The 22,910-nt window shown below is 49.6% G+C and overlaps 1 protein-coding gene across 4 annotated transcripts in view; it reads left to right on the forward strand.

Annotated features, from left to right (window-relative positions):
- Positions 1-22,910, forward strand: part of ITGAL (integrin subunit alpha L) — a 40,486-nt gene that overhangs the window by 349 nt on the left and 17,227 nt on the right. For 3 of the 4 annotated variants that reach the window (XR_003523186.2, XM_027612547.2, XM_027612549.2), the window contains exons 2-18: positions 906-1,008; positions 1,864-1,958; positions 2,071-2,138; positions 3,593-3,710; positions 3,832-3,962; positions 4,767-4,912; positions 9,144-9,276; positions 9,416-9,566; positions 12,189-12,262; positions 12,365-12,497; positions 15,840-15,991; positions 16,345-16,482; positions 16,967-17,164; positions 17,310-17,440; positions 18,903-19,063; positions 19,142-19,293; positions 20,782-20,871. Coding sequence is in view for 3 of the 4 variants with exons in the window: in XM_027612547.2 (XP_027468348.2) it covers positions 906-1,008; positions 1,864-1,958; positions 2,071-2,138; positions 3,593-3,710; positions 3,832-3,962; positions 4,767-4,912; positions 9,144-9,276; positions 9,416-9,566; positions 12,189-12,262; positions 12,365-12,497; positions 15,840-15,991; positions 16,345-16,482; positions 16,967-17,164; positions 17,310-17,440; positions 18,903-19,063; positions 19,142-19,293; positions 20,782-20,871 (2,174 nt within the window). In the remaining variant the exon portion in view is untranslated. The remainder of the gene's footprint in view (positions 1-905; positions 1,009-1,863; positions 1,959-2,070; positions 2,139-3,592; positions 3,711-3,831; positions 3,963-4,766; positions 4,913-9,143; positions 9,277-9,415; positions 9,567-12,188; positions 12,263-12,364; positions 12,498-15,839; positions 15,992-16,344; positions 16,483-16,966; positions 17,165-17,309; positions 17,441-18,902; positions 19,064-19,141; positions 19,294-20,781; positions 20,872-22,910) is intronic. The other variant, XM_027612550.2, reaches the window with a different exon arrangement.

Here is a 22,910-nt window from a genome sequence, read left to right on the forward strand (position 1 = left end):
GAAGAGGGAAAGGAAAGAAAGTCAGAGTCCAAAGTCGAGTCAAGGTCTGGAGGGAAAGACAGAGAAGGGAGACACAGGTGGCAACAGAGAAGCGGAGTGGGGTCTTAAAAGGAGGCAGATGGCTAATGGGTACCTGGAGCTGTCGCTGGGGTCTGGTCCTGCCCGTGGTAGGACCGTGTACCACCATCTCAGCCCTTTCCCCTTCCTGCGCGTCAGTCCATTCGTCTGAACAAATGGCGGGGCAGCTTCTCTGCCATCCTAGGATGGGGCGGAAAGAAGCCTGATGCCTGGAAGGAAAGCAGAGCCAGAGAAGACAGTTAGGGACTTGCAGAGGATGCATAGGTTGCTTGAGGTGGGGGTGACATGGGGGCATCTGAGAGCTAACAGAAGGAAGAGACTGGTGCATGGTAGGGCGGGCAGTAGGGGAGCGTTAGATGAGAAGCAGTTTCACAGAGACCAGGGGATCCTGAAACCATGAATCTGTGGGCAGAAGCCTGAGGCGAATTATCTTGGGTCTCAGGCCCAAGGGAGAAGTGGGTGTGTAGGGAGGCGAACCCTGCCATGGGGCAACCCCATCGCCTGGGGGCCCTTCCATCTGCCTCTTTCTCCCAGACCTCCACCTTCTCATCCTTCAGTCTTTGCTGGGGTAAAGCGGGCTCTGGGTAGTAAGGCTTCGCTGTTATCAGATTTCCCCGGAGTCAAGGCCCTGAAAGGGGAAGCCCAAGGGGAAATGTTCAGCCCTGCCTCTCGTGCTGGCCGCCTGCCGGAGGAGCGAGCCGGGTCTCTGTGGGTGGGCCGTCCACTGGGGGCACGTGGGCGGCGGCCAATCAGCGCTCGCGGCTCTGGGGGCACGTGCCGGGACTGGCCAGCCGAAGTGGCTGACCACACCCCCTGGTCTCCCTCAGCCCCCGCCTCAGGCTACAACTTGGAAGTACGGCACGTGCAAAACTTCTCCTTCCCACTCGCCGGGAGGCATTTTGGGTACCGAGTCCTGCAGGTTGGAGACAGGTGAGCTGCCGCCCCAGGCCCTCCCTGCCCTGCAGAGCCAGGACGGGCGACCAGGCAACCAGGCCACCAGCCCCGGGTGGGCCAGATCCGGGGAACCGGCAGGGAGTCTCCTGTCTGGAGACGTCGTGGTGGGATTTCTCAGAAATAGGAGCGAGGCCATCAGATAGTAGGACGAGGACAGTCCATGGTTAAATCTCCACACGAGTGCCTGAAAAAAGGGGAAATGTCACAACCCCTAAAGGGCTTTGCAGCACTTCTAGATTCCCCACTGGTGCTCTGACTAGACAGTGAGAGCCTTGATGGCAAGGATTTTCCCCCTCAGCCCTAGTACATGCCCCAGCCTAGCACATAGTAGATATGCCATAAATGACTTTTTAAAAAGGTTTTATTTATTTATTTATTTATTTGAGAGAGACAGTGAGAGCATGGGCAGGGAGGAGGTGCATAGGGAGAGGGAAAAGCAGACACCCCACTGAGCAGGGAGCCCAACACGGGCTCGATCCCAGGACCCCGGGACCATGACCTGAGCTGAAGGCAGACGCTTAACCAACTGAGCCATCCAGGCACCCCCATAAATGACTTTTGAATTGATAACTGATTGAATGAACTCATAATGTGACATTCTGGCACCTCATTCTCTGGACCTCAGTTTTCCTAGACTATAAATGGAAAAGATCCTTAACTTTCTAGAAGTTTGAGGTATTCAATAGGGAAGAGGTAGGGGCTGAGGAGCCTCCCTGAAAGGGACTGGCTGCATTGCTTTGAGAGATACCTGTGGATCTGAACCCCCCTAATGGGTAGGAGGGGTGGGTAAAGACGGGACAACTCCGTCTCACCGGTGAGATTTCTCATCAGGGTTATCGTGGGAGCTCCAGGTGAGGGGAACAGCACGGGAAACCTCTATCAGTGCCAGCCAGACACTGGCCACTGCCTTCCAGTCAGCCTGAGTGGTGAGTAACTGGTGAGGGGCCTGGGAGGAATGGTGTCCCAGGGAAGTTGAGGCTGGCTGTGCCACACCTGGGTTACCTAAGTTCCTCCAGACCAATCTCCTGGTGCCTACAGGTTCCAACTATACCTCCAAGTACTTGGGGATGACCTTGGTGACAGACTCCACAAGTGGAAATATTTTGGTAAGAATCTTGTGTAGTGTGATATCAGTCGATGCTAAGAAAGACAGATTGAAAAGAAGGAAGGAAAAAGTGAAGTAAAGATCCTATAGGAGATTACAGGCATCAGAGAGATTCTGATTCAATCAGGGTTTTTTTTTTTTTAAAGATTTTATTTATTTTTTTGAGAGAGAGAGACAATGAGAGACAGAAAGCACAAGAGGGAAGAGGGTCAGAGGGAGAAGCAGACTCCCCGCTGAGCAGGGAGCCCGATATGGGACTCGATCCTGGGACTCCAGGATCATGACCTGAGCCGAAGGCAGTCGCTTAACCAACTGAGCCACCCAGGTGCCCTCAATCAGGGTTTATTAAGAACTGAGTATGAGCCAGCTAGTTTCGAGACCTTACTTATGTCAGTTTTTTCCAAATATGAAATGTGGCCATGGATATACAAAGATTATTTTGGTGGTACAAAAACTTTTAATGTTTTGTAGTTATATTTTTATTTAATGGTTTATTAGGGAAAATATACAACACATCAAATTCATGATTTCTTGGATCGAATTGCTTGGGATAAGGCTAAAGTTTAAATAAAAAGTAAATTTAAGGTAAAATATTAAACAAATAATAGTCTGCATGATATGCCCACGTGGCTGAAATTGTGAAGTGGTGCACAAATGCCTAAAGTTTGGGAAACACTGCTTTCTCTCTTTTAACCTTCAAGACACTCGGGGCAGACAGGGATCAATATACACATTTTACATGTGAAGAAACAAGACCCAAGGGGTTAAGAGACTTAGCCAAGGTCACATGGTTTTAAAGAGGTAAAGCCAGGATTTGAATTAAATTCCCATTTGATTCTAAGCCATTGATCTTTACAGTTTATCCCAGCAGCATCTTCTGACACAGGTATATGAGAGATAGAAGGCTGGCTGAGTGAAATATTTAGCCAGCATTTACTGGGAGCTTGTTTACTTAGCCCCTATTACATGCCAGCCAATGTGCTAGGCTCCAATGGGGTCAGAGGAGTGAGATACAAAGATGACATGAGCCCCGACTTTCCAGAAATTGCAGTCTGGAAGGAAAGATAGTCATAAATGAAAGAAACAACATTGTATATTCTGGGGATAGTGAGTGATCTGGCTTAAACACAGAAGGTGTGATTGGGAATCAAAGGGGATAGACCTGGAAATGTAGGAGAGTGCCCAAATGTAAACAGTATGAATGCCAAACTCAGGAGTGTAGACTCTCTCTTATAGGCAGTGAGCATTCACTTGTACACAGCTTTGGTAGGAGGGAGGGAGAGGTGGCTGTAAGACCTGGAGGCAGAATTACCTTGCCTTGGTCACCAGTTGGATGTAGGGAGTGAGGTCAGGGGATGGTGACCCTGAAGCTTCTTTTTCTTGGCTGATGATGCCCAGAAGACACACAGGAAGAAGCCCCACCCCACCCCCCTTTTTAACCTTTGCTTCTTTCAGGCCTGTGATCCTGGGCTGTCTCGTATGTGTGACCAGAATGTCTACCTAAGTGGCCTGTGTTACCTTTTCCACCAGAATCTGAGGGGTCCTGTGCTGCAAGGGCGCCCTGGTTATCAGGGTAAGGAGCTGGGGACCCAGGGGGTAAAAATTTCTCCCAGGGAGCTGCCCATACAAGGAAACAGTATGGGCAGGCCAACCCGTGGAGACACTTCAACTCCCTTTGTGTCTGGGGTCTGTAGAATGTATAAAGGGCAACGTGGACTTGGTATTTCTGTTTGATGGTTCAATGAGCTTGCAGCCAGATGAATTTCAGAAAATTCTGGACTTCATGAAGGACGTGATGAAGAAGCTCAGCAACTCTTCCTACCAGGTAAATATATTAATTTGTTTTCCTGTTTGTAGGCAGTAGATGCCTACTTGAGCTAGCTTAAGGCATAAAAGAAAAATTTAGTATGAGGTGTCTCCAAAACCTAAAGGCACAGTTGGACTGGACCTCTGGAAGAGACAAGAACTAGGAAGTAGAAAGTGTCTGGGATTCTCTTTAGTTCTCATTTCTGTTTCTTTTTGGCTTTTGCTTTCCTCTTCTCTCTCCACAAACTGACTCCCACAGCTTCTTTGGATCACATGGGCCTGTGGAAAGCTCCTCAGTTCACATGTTGAAGTTTCAGGAGGGTCTATTGTCCTCTCCACCAACCCCTCCCTCTGCAAATTCCAAATTCTTGGAGGATAGATTCTGAGTGGGCTAACCTCAGCGAAGTGGCCATCTGTGGCCCAACCAGCTGTATCCAGCTTAGCAGGGTCACCAGCAGAACCATCCCCACTGGGAAGGCAGGCCGACCCAGAGGACAGGAGTTCAGCAGACAGCACTACATAAGGGATCAGAGGTTTATTTAATTGTATTTCTGTGTTTGTGTATATATTACCTCATTTTCAAAAGAATGCTTTGAGGCAGGGATGTGGGGTTGGGTTACCCAGGTCCCAGATAAGAAATAGACTGGAAGGGGCACCTGGCTCGCTCAGCTGGAAGAGCGTGCAACTCTTGATCTTGGGGTTATGAGTTGGAGCCCCATGTTGGGTGTAGAGATTACTTAAAGTTAAAAAAAAAGAAACAGATTGGAGCAGACAAGTAGGAAGGGATATGTAATGATGTTTCATTTCTTGCTTCTTTTTCTAGTTTGCTGCTGTTCAGTTTTCCACGGACTGCAAAACAGAATTTAATTTCTTGAAATATGTTAAGGTGAAGAACCCTGATGTTCTGCTGGGCAAAGTAGAACACATGCGCCAGTTGACCAACACCTTTGGTGCCATCAACTATGTCGCGTGAGTCCCCTTTTGTAGGAGACAGCCCACCCGTCAGTTGCACTGGCTTCTTCAGGTTTCAGAGTATAGGAACTCAACAGGTGGGCTCAGCAAGGGGCAGGTTATTGTAGGAATTCAAGTGGAGCAATTTTAGTCCAGTTTCTTTTACTTTTTTTTAATTTTTAAAAAAGATTATTTATTTGAGAGAGAGAGAGAGCATGAGCAGGGGGAGGGGCAAAGGGGGAGGGAGAAGCAGACTCCCCGCTGAGCAGGGAGCCTGATGGGGGACTTGATCCCAGGACCCTGGGATCATGACCTGAGCTGAAGGCAGATGCTTAACCGACTGAGTCACCCAGGCTCCCCTAGTCCAGTTTCTTTTAATTATAAGTAACAGAAATCTTTTAATTATAAATAACTAAATCCTCAAGGGCAATTCTTTGGAGGATTCAGGGATAGCTCATGAGCCTTTGGGACAGGGAGTAATGCCAAACCTCATGAGGAACGAGAGCCAAGACTTGGAAAGTGATTGTGAACATGGAAGCCATGACTGAGTCACATCTGAGTTGGGGATCAGCTCTTGAAGTCAGCGTGTGAACAAAAATCTCTTAATAGTCAAAATTCTCCTTGAAAAATTCCTTGAATTGTTCATAAAATTCAATATACTCGAGTCCCATATTGGAAGCTAGCATATCCTGATTTCCTAAATCTACTTTAGATTAGAAGTTTTTTCCCCCAGAGTTGGACCAGGTGGCTGTGTTTAAATTGAGGCCTAGATAAATGCAGTTAGGTTGTGTTGAAGGGCCATATTGTATATTTTATTTGATTTTTTTTTTGTTAAGGATGATAAACAAGACATTTACTTTTCATACTCATTTGGGGGAAAGGAGAAAAATCAGTTTGTCCTACTCAACAATGGTCTGTCTGAAAGAGTCTCCATTCATTCCATAGAATTGGATAGGTTGCTTGATCTGAGGATTTTGTACTTTTCATTCATAAAGAGAACTTCTTTTGAAGTGAGTGATCAAAGGGTGAGTCTTTGTGAGCAGCTTCACTGGTGCACAGCCAAACACCCTCTGAGTGAAGTTTTTCCCACACGGGCCACATAGATAGGGTGTCTCTCCTGTGTGGATTTTGCCTTTCAGGATACAGTTCCCCCCTGGTGTGAAAACTCTTCCTACACTGTGTTTCAGGCTTGTGTGGACTCTGACGTGAACAATTCAGGTTCCTTTCTGACTGAAGGCTTTTCCACACTGATCATATCTATAGGGCTTTTCACCGCTATGAGCTCTTCTACGAACAGCAAGGTTACATTGATTCCTGAAGCTTCTCTGAGAAACAGCACACTCATAGGGTTTCTTTCCAGTGTGGGGTCTTTCACGAACGGCCAGACTACCTCATCAACTAAAGCTTTTCTCACACTCCTTGCACTGATAGGGCTTCTCTCGTGTGTGTATTTGCTGATGTGTAACAAGATTGCCTTTGGCCCCAAAGCTTTTTCCCCAATGAGGACACTCAAGGGGCTTCGGACTAGTGTGGATTCTCTCATGCAAGTTTAGACTACCTTTTTGCCTGAAGGATTTTCCATATTCCTGATACTCATAGACTCTCTGTCTCACTCCAGGTGAATCTTCCTGTAGTGTCTTAGAATCTGGGGACTTTTGTTCCAGTTTCTCCCTTCTGAAAGAATTCTGGAAATCCCAGCTTGAGGATCCTGTGGCCTCAGAGTGATCATATTTATGGTGGGCTTCTGTCATTACAGTCACTGAAAAAATGCTACATTCTGGGACTTTCTTCCATGATAGTCCAGCAGGGTAGCTGTTGGGAATCCAGTCATGTCCACGCCTGTGGTATGACCTTAATCCCTGCCTCATCATCATAGCATCATAGAAATATATTTTATGAATACTTCTTGACTACCTGTGTGCTAGGCAGTATTACAGGTCAGGAGGGGGCTGATTTTTTTCTGTAAAGGATCAGATGGTACATTTTAGGCTTTTCTGGCCACATACTGTCTCTCTTGCATATTCTTCTTTTTTGTAACTGTTTAAAAACAAAACTATAAAAACTATTTTTAGCCCATGGACCATACAGAAGGAAGCTGTGGGCTGGCTTTGGCCTGTGGGTTGTTTGCCATGTTCTAGGTCCTGGGGATATAGCAGTGAATGAAACAAAAATCTCTACCTTCTTGAGGTTTAACATTATATTAGGGGAGAGAAACACAATAGACAGGACCAGTTTGTAAATTAGACAATATGGTAGAAGATGTAAGTTTTATAAGGAAAAAGAAAGCAGTATTCAGTAGGAAGATGAGGGAAGGTTACATTTGAGCAAAGACTCATTGGAGGTGAGGAAGCAGCCATGCCCATACTGGGGAAGACCATTCCAGGCAGAGGGAATAGCAAAGGCCCTGAAATGAGAACATGCTTGGGACGTTCGAAGAAGAGCTAGGACACCAGTGTGACTGGAGAGAAGTAAGTGAGGGCGAAAGTGGTAGGAGATGAGGTCAGAGAGACAGGGGAGTCCGGAGCACTTAGGGCCTTGGAGGCCGTAGCGAGGACTTTGGCTTTTCCTCAGAGTGAGATGAGAAGTCATTGGAGGTTTTGAGCAGAGGAGTGATCATATGATTTATGTTTTTATGTTTTTATTTTTTTTAAAGATTTTATTTATTTATTTGACAGAGAGAAACATAGTGAGAGAGGGACCCAAGCAGGGAGAGTGGGAGAGGGAGAAGCAGGCTTCCCGCTGAGCAGGGAGCCCGATGTGGGACTCCATCCCAGGACCCCGGGATCATGACCTGAGCTGAAGGCAAACGCTTAACGACTGAGCCACCCAGGCCCCCCTGATTTATGTTTTTATAAGGATCACTCCGGGGCACCTGGGTGGCTCAGTCAGTTAAGCATCTGCCTTCACTCAGGTCATGATCCCGGGGTCCTGGGATTGAGTCCTGCTTCAGGCTCCCTGCTCCATGGGGAGCCTGCTTCTCCCTCTGCCCCTCCCCCGATCGTGCTCTCTCGCTCTCTCTCTCTCAAATAAATAAATAAAATATTTAAAAAAAAAAAAGATCCCTCTGGCTGCGGGGCTATTAGGTTGTGGAGGGAACAGGGGTGGGACCAGGGAGGCCAGGAAGGAGGCTATTGAAAAATAGAGATGAGAGGTAATGGCGGTTTAAACAGGGTGGAAATCCATGAACAGGAGCCATGAGAGGCCGTGTCTGTGTGGATGGAGGCTGGGGAAATGATTTGCATCCAAGATGGAACAGAGGTCTCGGCCCTGCCCCTTTCAGAGCTCCTCTGTCCTGAGGTTCCCCCCCTGCCTCTCTCCCCCACCTGCCGTTGTGCACCACACCCTCCCCCCCCCCCCCCCCCCGCCCTGTGTGACTTTCTGCTTCCCCTTCCAAGGCAAGTCATGTCATAAGTCAGGGGTTGTAGACTGGCTGCTCTTGGATTAAGCGACCATCTCTGGTTAGCTGCGGGGTGGGGACGGAAGGATCAGATGGTGCAGAGAGAGCTCCTGTCCCAAAAGAAGCTGTGGGCACCCTGTCTTGCTCCAGAAGGAGGCTGTGGGCAGGTGGGACTTTGGAGAGTTGGCCTATCCAGTATTCAGGACTCCCTTCTTCCTTTTATGTCACGTGCACTGAGCACCTGCTGTGTCAGGAGCCAGAAACACAGCAGCAAATCAGACATGTTCCTTCCTTGAGGAACTCATGGTTTGGGGAACATGGAAACGGAAACAGGTGACTTCGATTCCCGAGGAGACTTGCTGTAGCAGAGATCTACAGGCAGCCTGCCATCGATGGTGGGGGGTTGCCAGATGAGCTTGCTCTGGAAGCGTGACTTCCCCATTTTCTCCAGCCATGGAGCCCATTTTCCGTACTGAAATCTCACCTGGATCCCCAGCATGTCTAACCGCTAAAAGGGTAGCTGTCATGTGGTTGAACTGGAGAGTAGGAATGGAGAGTAGGAAGCCCACGGTCTCTCCTCAGAAAGCCTCCGCATCACTGTCCATGGGCTCCGGGACAACCTCCTGGCCACCCAGAATTCCTTCAAAGACCACTGGTCTGGAAGCAGAGGTGTGGCAGCCAGGGTGAGGGAGGAGGTTCAGGAGAGAACTTGGAAGACTGGGGATACCTGCCTGGGGGATAGGAGAAGGGCTTCTGCGTAATCAACAGGACAGTGACTTAATGAGCTGGGTGAGTGGGGGGAGACCTCATGATTTGGGGGGGTCTTTCACATACACCCCTTCCTGGACACAGGACAGAGGTGTTCCGGCAAGACTTGGGGGCCCGGCCAGATGCCACCAAAGTGCTTATCATCATCACTGATGGGGAAGCCACGGACCACGTCAACATTGACTCAGCCAAAGACATCATCCGCTACATCATTGGGGTACGGGCCCTGGGTCCTGGCTGCTTCCCAAGTCCCATCTTCCCTCTCCTGTTCCTGAGCCTCCCTCCGCTTTCTCCTCGGGGGCCACGGCCTTCTCTGCAAGTCTGGGGATGCCTCTCCAGTCTTTACTCCCTCACAGATTGGAAAGCATTTTGCAACCAAGGAAAGTCAGGAAAGGCTCCACGAATTTGCCTCAAAACCCGCGAAGGATTTTGTCAAGATTTTGGACAAGTTTGAGAAGCTTAAAGATCTGTTCACTGAGCTGCAAAAGAAGATCTATGTCATAGAGGGTGAGTGGCAGACCTGGGGAGGGAGAGTTTGGGAAGTTGTTTACAGAAGTTCATCTGGGACAATAAGACTAGAGACATGCTGGGTGATAATAAAGGACACTTACAGAGTATCTGCCACCGTGTGAAGCACTCTCCTGGGAAAGGGCCTCAGGTGGGAATTTGGGGGAGGGCGCTTGATGAGGAGCCTCTGTTTCTCTCTCTGAAATTCCATCTTCCTCGTAAAGCTCAGCTGGGTCGAGGATGGGGCCCAGAACTGACCTTTAGCTTGCTGGTGTCAACCGAGGCCCGTGGAAGGAGTAGAATTCCTCCCCCCACTCAGCTCCCTCATGCTCCCTTGTCCTCAGCTTACTTAAGGTGGACGGGTGGGCAGGGCCCGAGTGCAGGGAGCCCACAGGCCCTCTTGGCCCGGAATAAGAGAAGGTTTGGACGGCAATCGCAGGATAGAGGGTATTTCCCCAGGAATCCCGGTCTGCTGAAAGCTAAGTGATTCCCTCTGGGAAGGCCCCTTTGCTAGCACTCGGGCTTGGTGTTTGGTTCAGTTGAAGGAGCAATGTGGTATATATAATGGGACTGGGTAGACCACTCAGGAATCCACTCTGCCCACGCTGTGTGACCACCACCAGGTCACTTTCTCTCTCTGAGGCTCGCTGTTCTCTGCTAAATGGGGCTAATAATACCAATCTCACAGCCCTGGGAGGTTTGACTGTTGTATTGGTTTCCTAGGGCTGTTGTAACGAAGTACCAAAAACCGAGCAGCTTAAAGCAACGGAAATTTATTGTCTCACAGTTCAGGAGGCCAGAAGTCAGAGATCAAGGGGTGGGCTGGGGCATGTTCTATCTGACAGGTCTAGGAAAGAATGCGTCCTCGCCCCTTCTAACTTCTGGTGTCTGCAGCAGTCCCCGGCATCCCTTGGCTTGTGGCTGCAACACTTCCGTCATCGGGCTGTCTTCTCCCTGCGTCATATCCTGTCTTCATATCCCCTTCTCTCTGTGTCCACATTTCCCTCTGTCATAGGACACTAGAAAATATTGAATCGTATTGGATCGAGGCCCACCCCAGTGACCTCATTTTTAACTCGATTACACTGCAAAGATCCTATTTCCAAACAAGGTCATATTCTCAAGTACTAGGGCTTAGGTCGTGAAAATATCTTTTTTTTAGAGAACACAATTCAAGCCCTAACCCCTGCTTGGCAGCGTGCTTGGTACTTTGTAGGCCCTCTGTACATCGCAGAGCTGGTTATCTCTGGCTTGGATCGTCTATCCTGACCTGCCCTTAGTCATACTTCAGATTGTATCTTAGATGTCATTTCTTCCAATAAATTCTCGCGGAACCCGAGTCTGGGTTGGGGGCTTCTTTCCGGGTGCTGCTGTAACGGCTGTATGTTCCTTATCAGAGCCCCTGAGGCTTACGTTGTGTTAAATTATGTGCTCCATGTCTGTCCCCCACACCACAAGGGGGGGGGTTCTGTCACGGCAAGCAATGTGTCTGCTTTTTCACCATTGTATCCCTGGCACCAAAAGTCTAGTTGCTCTAAATATTTATGCAGGAACGAACAAAATCTTCATGGTAATTGCTGTGTTTCTTGAAAGCTTGCCAGGTAACAGGCACTTTTTCTATATCATTTAATTCATTCCTCTCAGAAGCTTTGCAAGGCTGGTGGGATGATTTTCATTTTATTGATTCAGGCTTGCACTAACCAGGTCCCAGGTACACGTGAATAAGGCGCTAGGGGATATTGTCAACATGGAGCTCATATTCAGGCTGGATAAAGAAAGACGGAAAACAAATGAACAGGATAATAGGAGATTATGATAGGTGCTGTAAAGAAAGTGAATAAACTGGATAGAAAGATTTCACTGGGGGAAGCCACTTTAGATAGGCTCTTCAAGGAAAGCCTTTCTAGAGGCTTTATTTTTCAACGGAAGTAGAATTCACTCTGAGATGACATTTGAGCTGAGACATGAAAGATGAGAATCAAACAGCCACATGAGGAATGTGGTCAGGCCTTTTGAAGTCAGAGAAGAGCCAGCGCAGGGGCCGGAGGTGGGGAAGGGCGGGCAAGCTAGAGGAACGGAAGAAAGGTCAGCGCGACAGGGATGTGGTGAGCAAGTGAGACGACGGGGGAGAGATAGGGGCCTTCCTCATAAGCCCCTGGGGTTTTGATCCTAAGAGTGATGGCAAGGGATGAAGGGTTTTTAAGAAAGGGAAACGTGTGGTCTGATAGACATTTTTAAAAAAAGATTACTCCAGCTTGCTCTGTGGAAAAAAAACACGACAAGAGGAAGAACGAAGTCAGGGACCAAATGAGTAAGTGAGCACGGTTGTCAGGCAAGAGAGGAGCATGGCCGGGCCCATGTGGCGGCAAACACACTCTTCAGAGAAGGGGACAGATGCATTTCAAATGTAGAACATCCCAATTTGCTGATGCAGCGGGGAAGCCTGAGTGGGAACAGAACCACAGAGCTACATCCTGGCTGAGTTCACAGCAGACTCAGCCCACATCCCTGCCCAGTCTAACTGTCGGGTGGGCTCTTTCTACCTTGCCCAAAGGCCGGTGCCATGCTTCTTTCTCGGTCCTTTCTTGAGTGTCCACACATTCTCTTTACCTGGTCCCTCAGGCACAAGCAAACAGGACCTGACATCCTTCAACATGGAGCTGTCCTCCAGTGGGATCAGCGCTGACCTCAGCCATGTGAGTGGCAGGCCTGAAGCGGCGGGGGGGGGGGGGGGGAGCGGGGGGGCTTCGGGATGTTGTGGACACGTGACCAAACATGCTTATCTCCTCCCTGGGCAGGGCCATGGCATCGTGGGGGCAGTCGGAGCCAAGGACTGGGCTGGGGGCTTTCTAGACCTGGAGGCAGACCTGCAGGATGATAGATTTGTTGGAAATGAACCACTGACACCAGAAGCTAGAGCAGGATATTTGGGTGAGTACTTTTCTTTTCTGCTGCGTTTTTTTGGTCTGAGGGGCCAGCGTCACTCAGACTGACTTTCAAAACAATAATGAAAGCGGTTAAGCAACCAGCATGAACAAATTCAGAATTTAAATATGGCTACAACATTCTTAATTTTTCCCTTAATAACCCCTCTGCTGTGTAGTAATCATGCTTTTATTTTCTGTATTTTATGATCCTTGGACATCTTGAGGCCTTGCGAATCCCAGAGACACTGCCCCTCCCAGGGCTAGCTAATTCCTACAGTTAGTGAAGAAGGGGACTGTGAGCAGGCCTTCGACATGCCAACCAGCCAACCCTGAGCCCATATCCCCAGCCACCTCCTTTACCTAACTTTCACACACCAAGCCAGTATTCCCCCAGACCTAAATATCTAGTTAGCTAAGGACCACCCTTGTAGACCAGTGCCAACCAGCATTATTCAAACTGTCCCATCCTAAGCTTGCTCAAGCTTGCCTACCCAGCGACCTCTCTAGGTCTTACCCATAAATTAAATCCTGGGTCCATTTTATAGCAGCCTGCCTCATTAGTAGGGGGACCAGCAGTTCCTCCTTGAGGCTTCCTCCTCTAGAATTGTCCATGAACTCCGAGGTTGATTCACCTCAAGAGATCTTCAGATGCCAAGCGCAGAGCAAAGGCACCTGGTCTGTCCACAGTTGCAGTTGCTTCTCTCTGCTTTGTGGTGTCGCTGTTGAGAGCTTGTCCCGCACAGTTCTGTGGCTGCCAGTCTACCCAGGGGATGCCAGTCTCAGGCACAGAGAGGCCTCACTCTTGTGCACAGAGGTTATAGCTCTTCCAGTCAACCTGTGTCAAGGCACAGACTGGCTTCAAGAGCCCTGGGGTGGGGCGCCTGGGTGGCTCAGTCGTTAAGCGTCTGCCTTCGGCTCAGGTCATGATCCCAAGGTCCTGGGATCGAGCCCCGCATCGGGCTCCCTGCTCAGCAGGAAGCCTGCTTCTCCCTCTCCCATTCCCCCTGCTTGTGTTCCCTCTCTCGCTGTGTCTCTCTCTGTCAAATAAATAAATAAAATCTTTATAAAAAAAAAAAAGAGCCCTGGGGTAAGACTGCTTCCAGGATCTACCTAGAAACCCCATCACCCGGCCTCATGCATGACCCCTGTATAGGGGTGGGCCATGTCTTTATTAAACTCACAGAGCACAAAGACTCCCTTACATAATTACCTTGGCAAAATTGGTGCCATTCATCTTGCATCTACCCTTCTAAGGAAGGCTACCCTCCACGATTTTCTCTATCTCTCTTTTGACATTCTTTACTAAGTATTATGTGCCAGGCGCTGGTGCACGACATGCATTGACAGATTTTATCTTATTTTATCTCATTTTATTCTTACAGTAACCCTGTAAGTAGGCATTTTTATTACCTACTCTTTTTTTTTAAGATTTTATTTTTTTATTTGAGAAAGAGAGAGTGCACGCATTTGAGAGCCAACAAGCCGGGGGAGGGGCAGAGGAAGAGAGAGAATCCCAAGCTGACTCCCTGCTGAGCACGGAGCCTGACGCGGGGCTTGATCCCAGGACCCCAAGATCATGACCTGAGCCGAAATCAAGAGTCGGATGTTCAACCAACTGAGCCACGCAGGCACCCCTATTACTTCTATTTTATAGATGAAAGAACTGAACCCAGGAGAGTTTAAATAACTTGCCCAGGGTCACAGAACAAGTAGGTGGAGCCCAGTAGTGTAGCCCCAAAGTCTGTGCTAGTCAGCACTACACTTACACTATAGTTCCTAACCCTAACCCTTCAAGGAGCTTTGTGTCCCCCAGTATCCTGCGAGCTAGCCAGCAACACTGCTCTTTCAAGAAGAAATAGCCTATAGTTTAATTTCTAGTTAGGCGCCTGTCCCACTAGACACACACACACACACACAATGCATGTATATGTGTATATATGGATATGGTTATATATGCATGTATATATTATATGTGTACATACAGATATATGATTGTACATACATCACCTTGTGTCAACTATACTTCAATAAGAAGAAAAGAAAAAAAGAAACATTTCAACTCCTGCTAAAATAAATAAATAAATAAATAAATAAATAAATAAATAAATAAATAAAATCAATCCCGGGTGCCCGTGGTGCTACTCTCCTTCAAATCTTAGTTTAGATGTCACTAGCGTAGTGCTAAGCATTTTCTATATGCGGTCGTCTTTAACCCTCACAACCACCCTATGAGGCTGGTACTATCCCATTTTTTGGATAAGAAAACTGAGCCTCAGTGCGTGGTGTCATTGACCACAATCACACAGCTGGGAAGCATCAGCACTAGGAATAAAACCTCGCCTCTGATTTCAAAGGGCAAGTTCCTAACCCCAGTGCTCCAGGAATGTACACAGATGAATGGGAAAGGGCTTCAGCCTCTCTACCCTTCTTCTCCTGTGCTGTGGCGTCTCGGATGGCTCTGTTTTTGTCACTCATTTGCAACTGCTCTAAGCAGAGAAGATGAAATTGGGTCAGTTAGTCGTCTCCTGAATCAGAGTGTTCCTACTGGATGGGTCTTGGCTCAAGCACAGTCCCTGGTCCGGTTTCCTGCTGCATTTCCTCAGACGTCCCCGCAACATGCTCACAGGGGAGAAACCTTGCTCACACGCAAGCTGTGGACTAGGAAGGTGGCCTGAAGGGATAACTAAACAAAATGTGTTCAAGTCTCCTGCTTTATTTTTAATATTCCTACAGATTTTGCATTCTTCTTATGAATATATCTCACTTTATTTTTTTAAAGATTTTATTTGTTTATTTGAGACAGGGAGAGCATGAGTAGGGGGGAGAGAGAGGTGGACTCCCTGCTGAGCAGGGACCCCCCCCCCCAAGAATCGGGGATGGATCCCAGGACCCTGGGATCATGACCTGCGCCGAAGGCAGATGCCCAACCAACTGAGCCACCTGGGCTCCCCGTTATTTGATTATTTTTAAATAGTGTAGCTCCCTTCCCAACCTTCAGGTCAGCTGAGGCTCAGGAAGATGCGCCATGTTTACTGGCAGCCTGTCATCCATGGCTGCTTTTTCCTGGGCCTGTGTGTTGGCCACAGTTTGAGAAATGCAGTTTTGGACCAAGATGGCGGGATTTGTGCCACCCGGATCACATGGCTGCTTTTCTCTGGAGAAGGTCCTCTGACTATTTCAGTGCATCTCTGCTACTAACCCAGTTTCCCAGAGTCTCTGCCCTTTTTGTCCTTGGGTTTTACTTTCTTCCAGATGCCACTGTGCTTCTAATTCCAAGCCCCTGTCCTTCCTCTCTCCCTCTCTCTCTTTCTCTCTCTCTCTCTCTCCCCCCCCCCACGCCCCTCAGGTTACACAGTGACCTGGCTGCCCTCCCAAAGGCTCACTTCCCTGCTGGCCGCTGGAGCCCCCCGACACCAGCATGTGGGGCAGGTGCTGCTGTTCCAGAAGTCAAAGGACAGAGGACACTGGAACCAAATCCAGAAGATAGACGGGAGCCAGGTGAGCACGGCCCCAGAGGCATCTGCAGGTCAGGGACTAGTATGGCACTGGTCATGCTCCCTGCTGTCGGCAAGCACTTACCCACTCACGGTGCGGCGGGCCCTGTGCCAAGCACTGTCACATTCAGTCCCCACAGAGCCCTCGAGCTGAGCTTTGTCATCTCCACCTGCCAGTTTAAGAAACAGAACCTCAGAGCACCCTCCTTGCCCTGACTCATACAGGCTCTGCGGAGGCGGGGGGGTCCAGGACTTGCACCTGCATTTGAGGGATGGAATAAGATGGACATGGTACAGCTGAGGGGGAGGAGGTGTCCAGCTCACGGGGCTTCCTCAGACATCTTCCTCTTCCTGCAGATTGGCTCTTACTTTGGTGGTGAGCTGTGTGGCATTGACATGGACCAAGATGGGGAGACAGAGCTGCTGCTGATCGGAGCCCCCTTGTTCTATGGGGAGCAGAGAGGAGGCCGGGTGTTTATCTACCAGAAAAAACAGGTGGGGACCAGGACATGCGGGGGTAGGAGAAACAGATTCCCAGGCTGACCCAGCTCCCAACTATTCTGAAAGGCTTTCCCTGTCTGATCATGATGGATCAGACCTTTAGAGCAACTGACAAACGAGAGCTGACACTCTGTGCTCAGGGAGGGTAGGCTGTGTGCAAGGCCCAGGGCCAAACCTTTTATTTACAGGACACCTCCGTTGGTCCTCACACAGTCACCTTCTGGGAAACTCCGAGCTTTCCTTCATAAATGGGAGCACTGCGGCTCAGCAAGGCCGGGTCACCTTCCAAAGCCCCAAGGTCACCCAGATAGCAAGGGGTGGAGCTGGGACCTGAGCCCAGGTCAGTCAGCAGCACTGTTCCCATTCTGTGAGGGACCACACCTGACCCTTCTTCAGCGTCCTCCATGTACATGGTGCCGCCCCCTGCCAACTCGTGCTGAGTGCCTGAAGTGGGGCTTGTCACTTTGCTTCTTCCCAGCTGGGGTTCGAAGTGGTCTCAGAGCTGCAGGGGGACCCTGGCTACCCGCTTGGGCGATTCGGAGCAGCCATCGCGGCCCTGACGGACATTAATGGGGATGAGCTGGCGGACGTGGCGGTGGGGGCCCCTCTGGAGGAGCAGGGGGCTGTGTACGTCTTCAATGGGCAGTACGGGGGGCTGAGCCCCCGGCCGAGCCAGGTGAGAGGCACCGTGCCTGCCCATCCAAACCCATTCCCGGGCACCCAGAAGCCTCCAAGCCCAGACCCCACTTCCCCACCTGACTCTTCCCGCCCTCCGGGCTGTCCTCTCCCTAGCTTAGCAGGAATTTTTCTCTTGGTCTCAGCGGATTGAAGGGACCCAGGTGTTCTCAGGAATTCAATGGTTTGGACGCTCCATCCATGGGGTGAAAGACCTCGGAGGAGACGGCCTGACAGATGTGGCTGTGGGAGCTGAGGGGCAGGTGATCGTGCTCAGGTAAGATGGGACTGTTGATAATCTCAGCTCTCTCATCCTTTGAACAGCTACCCCTGTACTAGGACTCCTCTGATCTCTTCCTGCACAGCCTTCCTGTCTTACTCTGGTTTAAACAGCTACAATTCAGTGACAGACTGGGATTTGAACCCAGGCCTGGCTGACATTAAAACCTCCTAGAGAAGCAACATCCTGTGATGGCTCTAGAACCGGGTCACCTGGGGCGCCTGGGGGGCTCAGTCGTTAAGCGTCTGCCTTCTGCGCAAGTCATGATCCCGGGGTCCTGGGATCAAGCCCCGCATCCGGCTCCCTGCTCAGCGGGGAGTTTGCTTCTCCCTCTGCCTCTTCCGCTCTCTCTCTGTGTCTCTCATGAATAAATAGATAAAAATCTTAAAAAAAAATAGAACCTGGTCACCTGGATTCAGGTCAAAGCTCTACCATTTACTTCTTGGGTGGTCTGACCCCAGTCACTTAGCTCCTCATGTCCTCAGTTTCTCATTTTTGTGAAACGGTGACGACAGTTCCTGTCTCTCCCCTGTCTTCCAGTTATTGGAAGCATCGTGTAACATCAGTGAGTAGACTAAAGCACCTGCTGGGTTTTAAATACTGGACCAAGCATTGAGTACAGAGTGTATATGTGGGGAAATCTGTAATAAAAAGTTAAGCACACAGGAAGGTGATTACAACTCGTGGTGAGTGCCGTGAGGGAAGTGAACAGCGTTCTGTGAGACGGAACAGTAGGTGAGACCTCCTCTAGATGGGGTGGCTGGGAAAGGCCTCTCGGAGGAGGTGATATTTGAGCTGGGACTTAGAAAAGGAGAAGGAACCAGTCTTGCAGAAATCTGGGGTAAGAGCCTTCCATGTAGAAAGCTCAGGATGTGCGGAGGCCATGAGGGAGGCAAAAGTTGGACTTGGCTGGAACGTCAGCCAAGGGAGAGGGTGGGAGGAAATAAGATGGGAGAGGCGGGCGGCGTGACACGGATAGTAACAAGTTTGGATTTTGTTCTGAAGGCCATGTGGCATCAGTGAAGCATTATAAGCACAGAAGTAGCTCAACATGATTTCTCTTTCTAAAAGCTCGCTCTTCTGGGGGCCCTGGCTGGCTCAGTTGGTTGATCGTCTGACTCTTGATTTCCGTTCGGTTCATGAGCTCAGGGTCATGAGATGGAGCCCTGTGGCAGGCTCCACCCTGGGTGTGGAGCCTGCTTGGGATTCTCTGTCTCTTTCTCCTTGTCCCTCCCCCCCCCTCAAAGCTCACTCTTCCGTATGGAAAATGGGTCAGAGGGCTGCTAGAAGGAACTGGGAAGCCCTAATGAATTACCATTATTATTAGTGTTTCAAGGAGACAGTGCTGTTGAGGTCGGCTTTCGGGGAGGAGAGTCCTCTGGACGCGGGTAGAAGGAGCCTCGAGTCTGACTGGGAGTGCAGTTGAGGCCCAGGGAAAGTGTCGTTCTCCGCTCCGCAGCGCCCGGCCTGTGGTGGATGTCCTCACTCAGATATCCTTCTCCCCGGCGGAGATCCCAGTGCATGAAGTGGAATGCTCCTATTCAACCAGTAACAAGAAGAAAGAAGGAGTTAACATCACGGTGTGTTTCCAGGTCAAGCCTCTCACCCTCCAATTTCAAGGTCAGTGCCATTTCCCCGCTCCCTAGAGCTGCTGCTTATGGCTCCACCCTTCACCTTCTGCCTTTTCTCCCTGCCCAGGGCTCCTGGTTGCCAACCTCACTTACACTCTGCAGCTGGATGGCCATCGGACCAGAAGCCGGGGGCTGTTCCCAGGAGGGAGACATGAACTCAGCGGGAATGCAGCGGTCACTGGAGACCCGACCTGCACCAAGTTCTGGTTCCACTTCCCGGTAAGGGAGCCATCGAGGCTGTGCTAGGAAGTGTGGGGGCGGCGGAGCCGACCGCAGTGGGTGCAAGGCTCAGCTCGGTCACCGACCAGCTGGGTCACAAGGCCCTTGTATCTCTCTACACCACCATCTCCTTGTGTAATAGTGGTAATAATACCGTTAACATATTTTCTCTAGTCCTCAATCTATGGACGTAGGCCTTCTGACATTGTTACCATTAGAAAGTACTTCCCATTTTTTCCCCTAATTTTTCCACACATCATATATTAATGCTGCTACCCAGCTTTTCATAAGTATTTTAATAGGTACAGAATATTCAGTCATGACGGTGCGTCCTTATTTGCCAGGTACACATAATCATTTATTATTAACATCCATCACAGAAAAAGGTTTTTAAATATCAGTTTGAGCAACTGCTGAGACGCCCAAATTCAGTTTGCTTTTAACAGTCCTGTGTAAAGTAGGGTTGATGGTAAATTATTCTGATCCCTTAAATATTTGATAAGAGACTGGGTATGGGATTGGTGTGTAAGATTTTGAAGTTCAGGGGCACCTGGGTGGCTCAGTCAGTTAAGCGTCCAACTCTTGATTTTGGCTCAGGTCATGATCTCAGAGTCGTGAGATCGAGCCCCATGTCGGGCTCCATGCTCGGCATGGAGTCTGCTTGAGATTATCCCTCTCCCTCTCCCTCTGTCCCTCATCCCCCCGTCCAAAAACAAAAAGATTTTGAAGTTTGTTTTAAATTTTTTGTTATGGGGAAATTTCAAACATAAAAGCAGAAAAAAATAGCTCAGTGAACCCCCAAATACTCATCACCCAGTGTTAACAGTTATGAGCTTATTATCTTAGCTCATTCATACCTGCATTCAGTGCCCCTCTGCTTCCTTGCACCCCATCCATACCCACCACATGATTTGGAAATTTTCAACATAAATTTGCCAGAGAAGAGGTAGTGTGTCATGATGGGAAGAACTTGGACTTGGAATTGGACAGATGTGGGCTCACTTCCTAGCTCTAAGCCTTAGGAAACTTGGATTACCTTTGTTGACCTTATGTTCCCCATCTCTAATGTGGAGATAATAATGCCTGCCTCTTTGGGTTGGTGAAGGAGTTCAGGTGAAGATGATTCGGGTGCCTACAAAGTGCCAGTGTGAGGGACTGGTAATAACATAAAAGGCCAAGACTCATCCCTGTTCTCAAGGAACTAGGATATTCTAGTTATTCTAGAAGAATATTCTTTTCTTGTGCAAACTTCAATAATGGCTGCCTAGAGCGGTTTGACAAAGACTCAAGGACTTTGGTCAGGACTCAATGGGAAAGGTGGGGTGGTTGATCAGCAATGTCTGCCATGGGAGTTGGGGCTGAGAAGCGACCCTGGGCATATTATAAACACCTGATGCTAGAATCTCATCATTGGTGAAGTATGAACCAGGTGAGCATTTAACTGGAAGATTAAACTCAAAATAGAGGTGGTATTCTCATCACCCTCAGGTATGCATTCAAGACCTCATCTCTCCCATCAACGTCTCTCTAAATTTCTCTCTCTGGGAGGAAGAAGGGACACCGAGGGACCAACATACGGTAAGAAGAGATGACTTAGAGGAATTGACAGGAAACAGGGGAGAGTAGAATTTCAGTTTAGCAAGACTGTATTATAGAGGAGTCTTTGGTTTTAAGCAATAGAAACCAAATACAGCCCACTTCAGCAGGAAAGGAACGCATGGGAGCTTGTATTTGGCAAAGCAAGACTGGGAAGAAGGAGAACCATAGTGGAGGCTCTGGGGGCTCTTGAGGGGAGGGAATAATGGATGGACTCTTCAGGACATGGTGCCTTCAGTGAATCTACTCCAGGTCCCTGCCAAGCATCAGCTTCAGACCTCACCAGGATCCTAGTAACACTGCTCAAGGAGCAAATTCCAGGCAGGACAGGGCACCCTGATCAGTCTTCTCACCGAAGGGTATTCAGTTGAGAGCAGGTAGTTTCCTCAAAGCCGGATGGGCGGGATGGGCATCATGATGTAAAAGAAGAGGGAAACAGTATCTATCCTCATCTGGACCACACACTCCCCACCCAGGGCCAAAGCCAGATTTCCTCTCCTCAAATCCTTGACACTCAGCTGGTGATTTAGCTTCAAGTCAGCAGGATCTGGTGGAAGGAGCCTGGGCCTGCCAGTCCAGAGATGTGGATTTTGTTTTTCCTGGCATGAACATCTGAGCAGGTTCCATCCCTCCCTTGGACCGTGTCCCCACCTATAAAATAAGTCACGACATCGTGAGGTCTCCCGCCTGAGACGCGACCCCTGAAGTCCCCAGGTAGAGAAGGGGAGGTGGGCGTATATAGAGAGAAGGCATCGTATGAGCCCAGGCAACAAAGATGGCGCAGCTTGTGGGTGTTGGGAGCACAACAGGCCTGAGAGAGAGCGTGCAAGAGCACACCCCTTCCCTTTGAGATGCCTTCCTGAAATCCATGTGATGCTTACCCTTGCATCTCATTGGTCAGAACTTGGTCACATGGCCACACCTAAGTACAAGGCTGAAAAGCGCAGCCTCCTGTCCAGGTGGCCCTATGACCACGTGGAAAGGGGAGGCTCTGTTTTAAAGGCAGATGAAGAGGAAGGGTATATGGAGATAACCAGTAGTGTCTGCCATCGGCACTAATTTTTTTTTTTTTTAAAGCCGAGCTGTGTGGAGTAGGAACTCAGGGTAAAAAAGAGACGCGAGCTCACAGTTTCTTAAGAAAGGCTTCCTGGGGGAAGTGTCCCTGGTTCTGGGTCTTGCAGAATGAGTCGACTTTGGGTAGGTGGGTTGAGGAGAGGTAAAGGGAAAAGCATAAGGAAAGGTGTGGTGCTACATTCAAGGGAGATGAGGAGATGGGCTTAGCTTCTGGTAGAAGGACAACTGAGCAAGACAGAGGCCCCGGATGCCCATTTGGGGGCTGGGTGTGCTCTAGTGAGTGGCGGGAATCTGTGTTGAGGAGGGGTGGGAACAGTCAGCAGAGGGCCCCCAGGACCCCTGCCCCTTAAGGAAGAGTGTGAAGGTTGTTTGGCAGGTGGCCTGGAAGTGGAGGAGGCTGGAGTCTTTCTAGAACATTCAGCTAATAACTCACAGAACACGTCTATGAAGCCATTACCCTCAGGATAAAGTCCCAATTCCCAAACGTGGCTTTAAGGCCCAGGGGAACCTGGACCCTGCTGCGGTCTCCTGCCCCCGCCACGCAGCACTGCGGCGGGTCTGAGCGTCTTCCTGCTGCACGCACAGGCGTAAGCTCTCTAGCCTCGGGCCTTCGTGTAGCCTGCCCTTTCTTCCTTCCTCTCCCTCTTTACCAGGCTCTCTCCTGCTCATCCTTTAGACTTCAGTGGGGGATAGGATTTCCTTCTGCAGGCTCTGAATATACCCTGTACTTGTCCCTTCAAACTCTTGAAGATGCTGGTCGTTTCTCCCCCCGCCCCCCCGCCCAGATCAGGGGGCGACGGGGGAGGAGGGAATGGGCAGTGTGTCTCTTTTGTTCTCTGGTGTGTATACCCAGTGCCCAGCACAGGGCCCAGCCTGGAGCAGAAGCCCCAGAAATGTTGGGAAAACTGGCCTTGATCTGAGGAGAGATGGAGAGCTGCTCTGGGGGG

Source organism: Zalophus californianus, chromosome 10 (genome assembly GCF_009762305.2).
Source record: "Zalophus californianus isolate mZalCal1 chromosome 10, mZalCal1.pri.v2, whole genome shotgun sequence".
NCBI classification, from domain to species: domain Eukaryota; kingdom Metazoa; phylum Chordata; class Mammalia; order Carnivora; family Otariidae; genus Zalophus; species Zalophus californianus.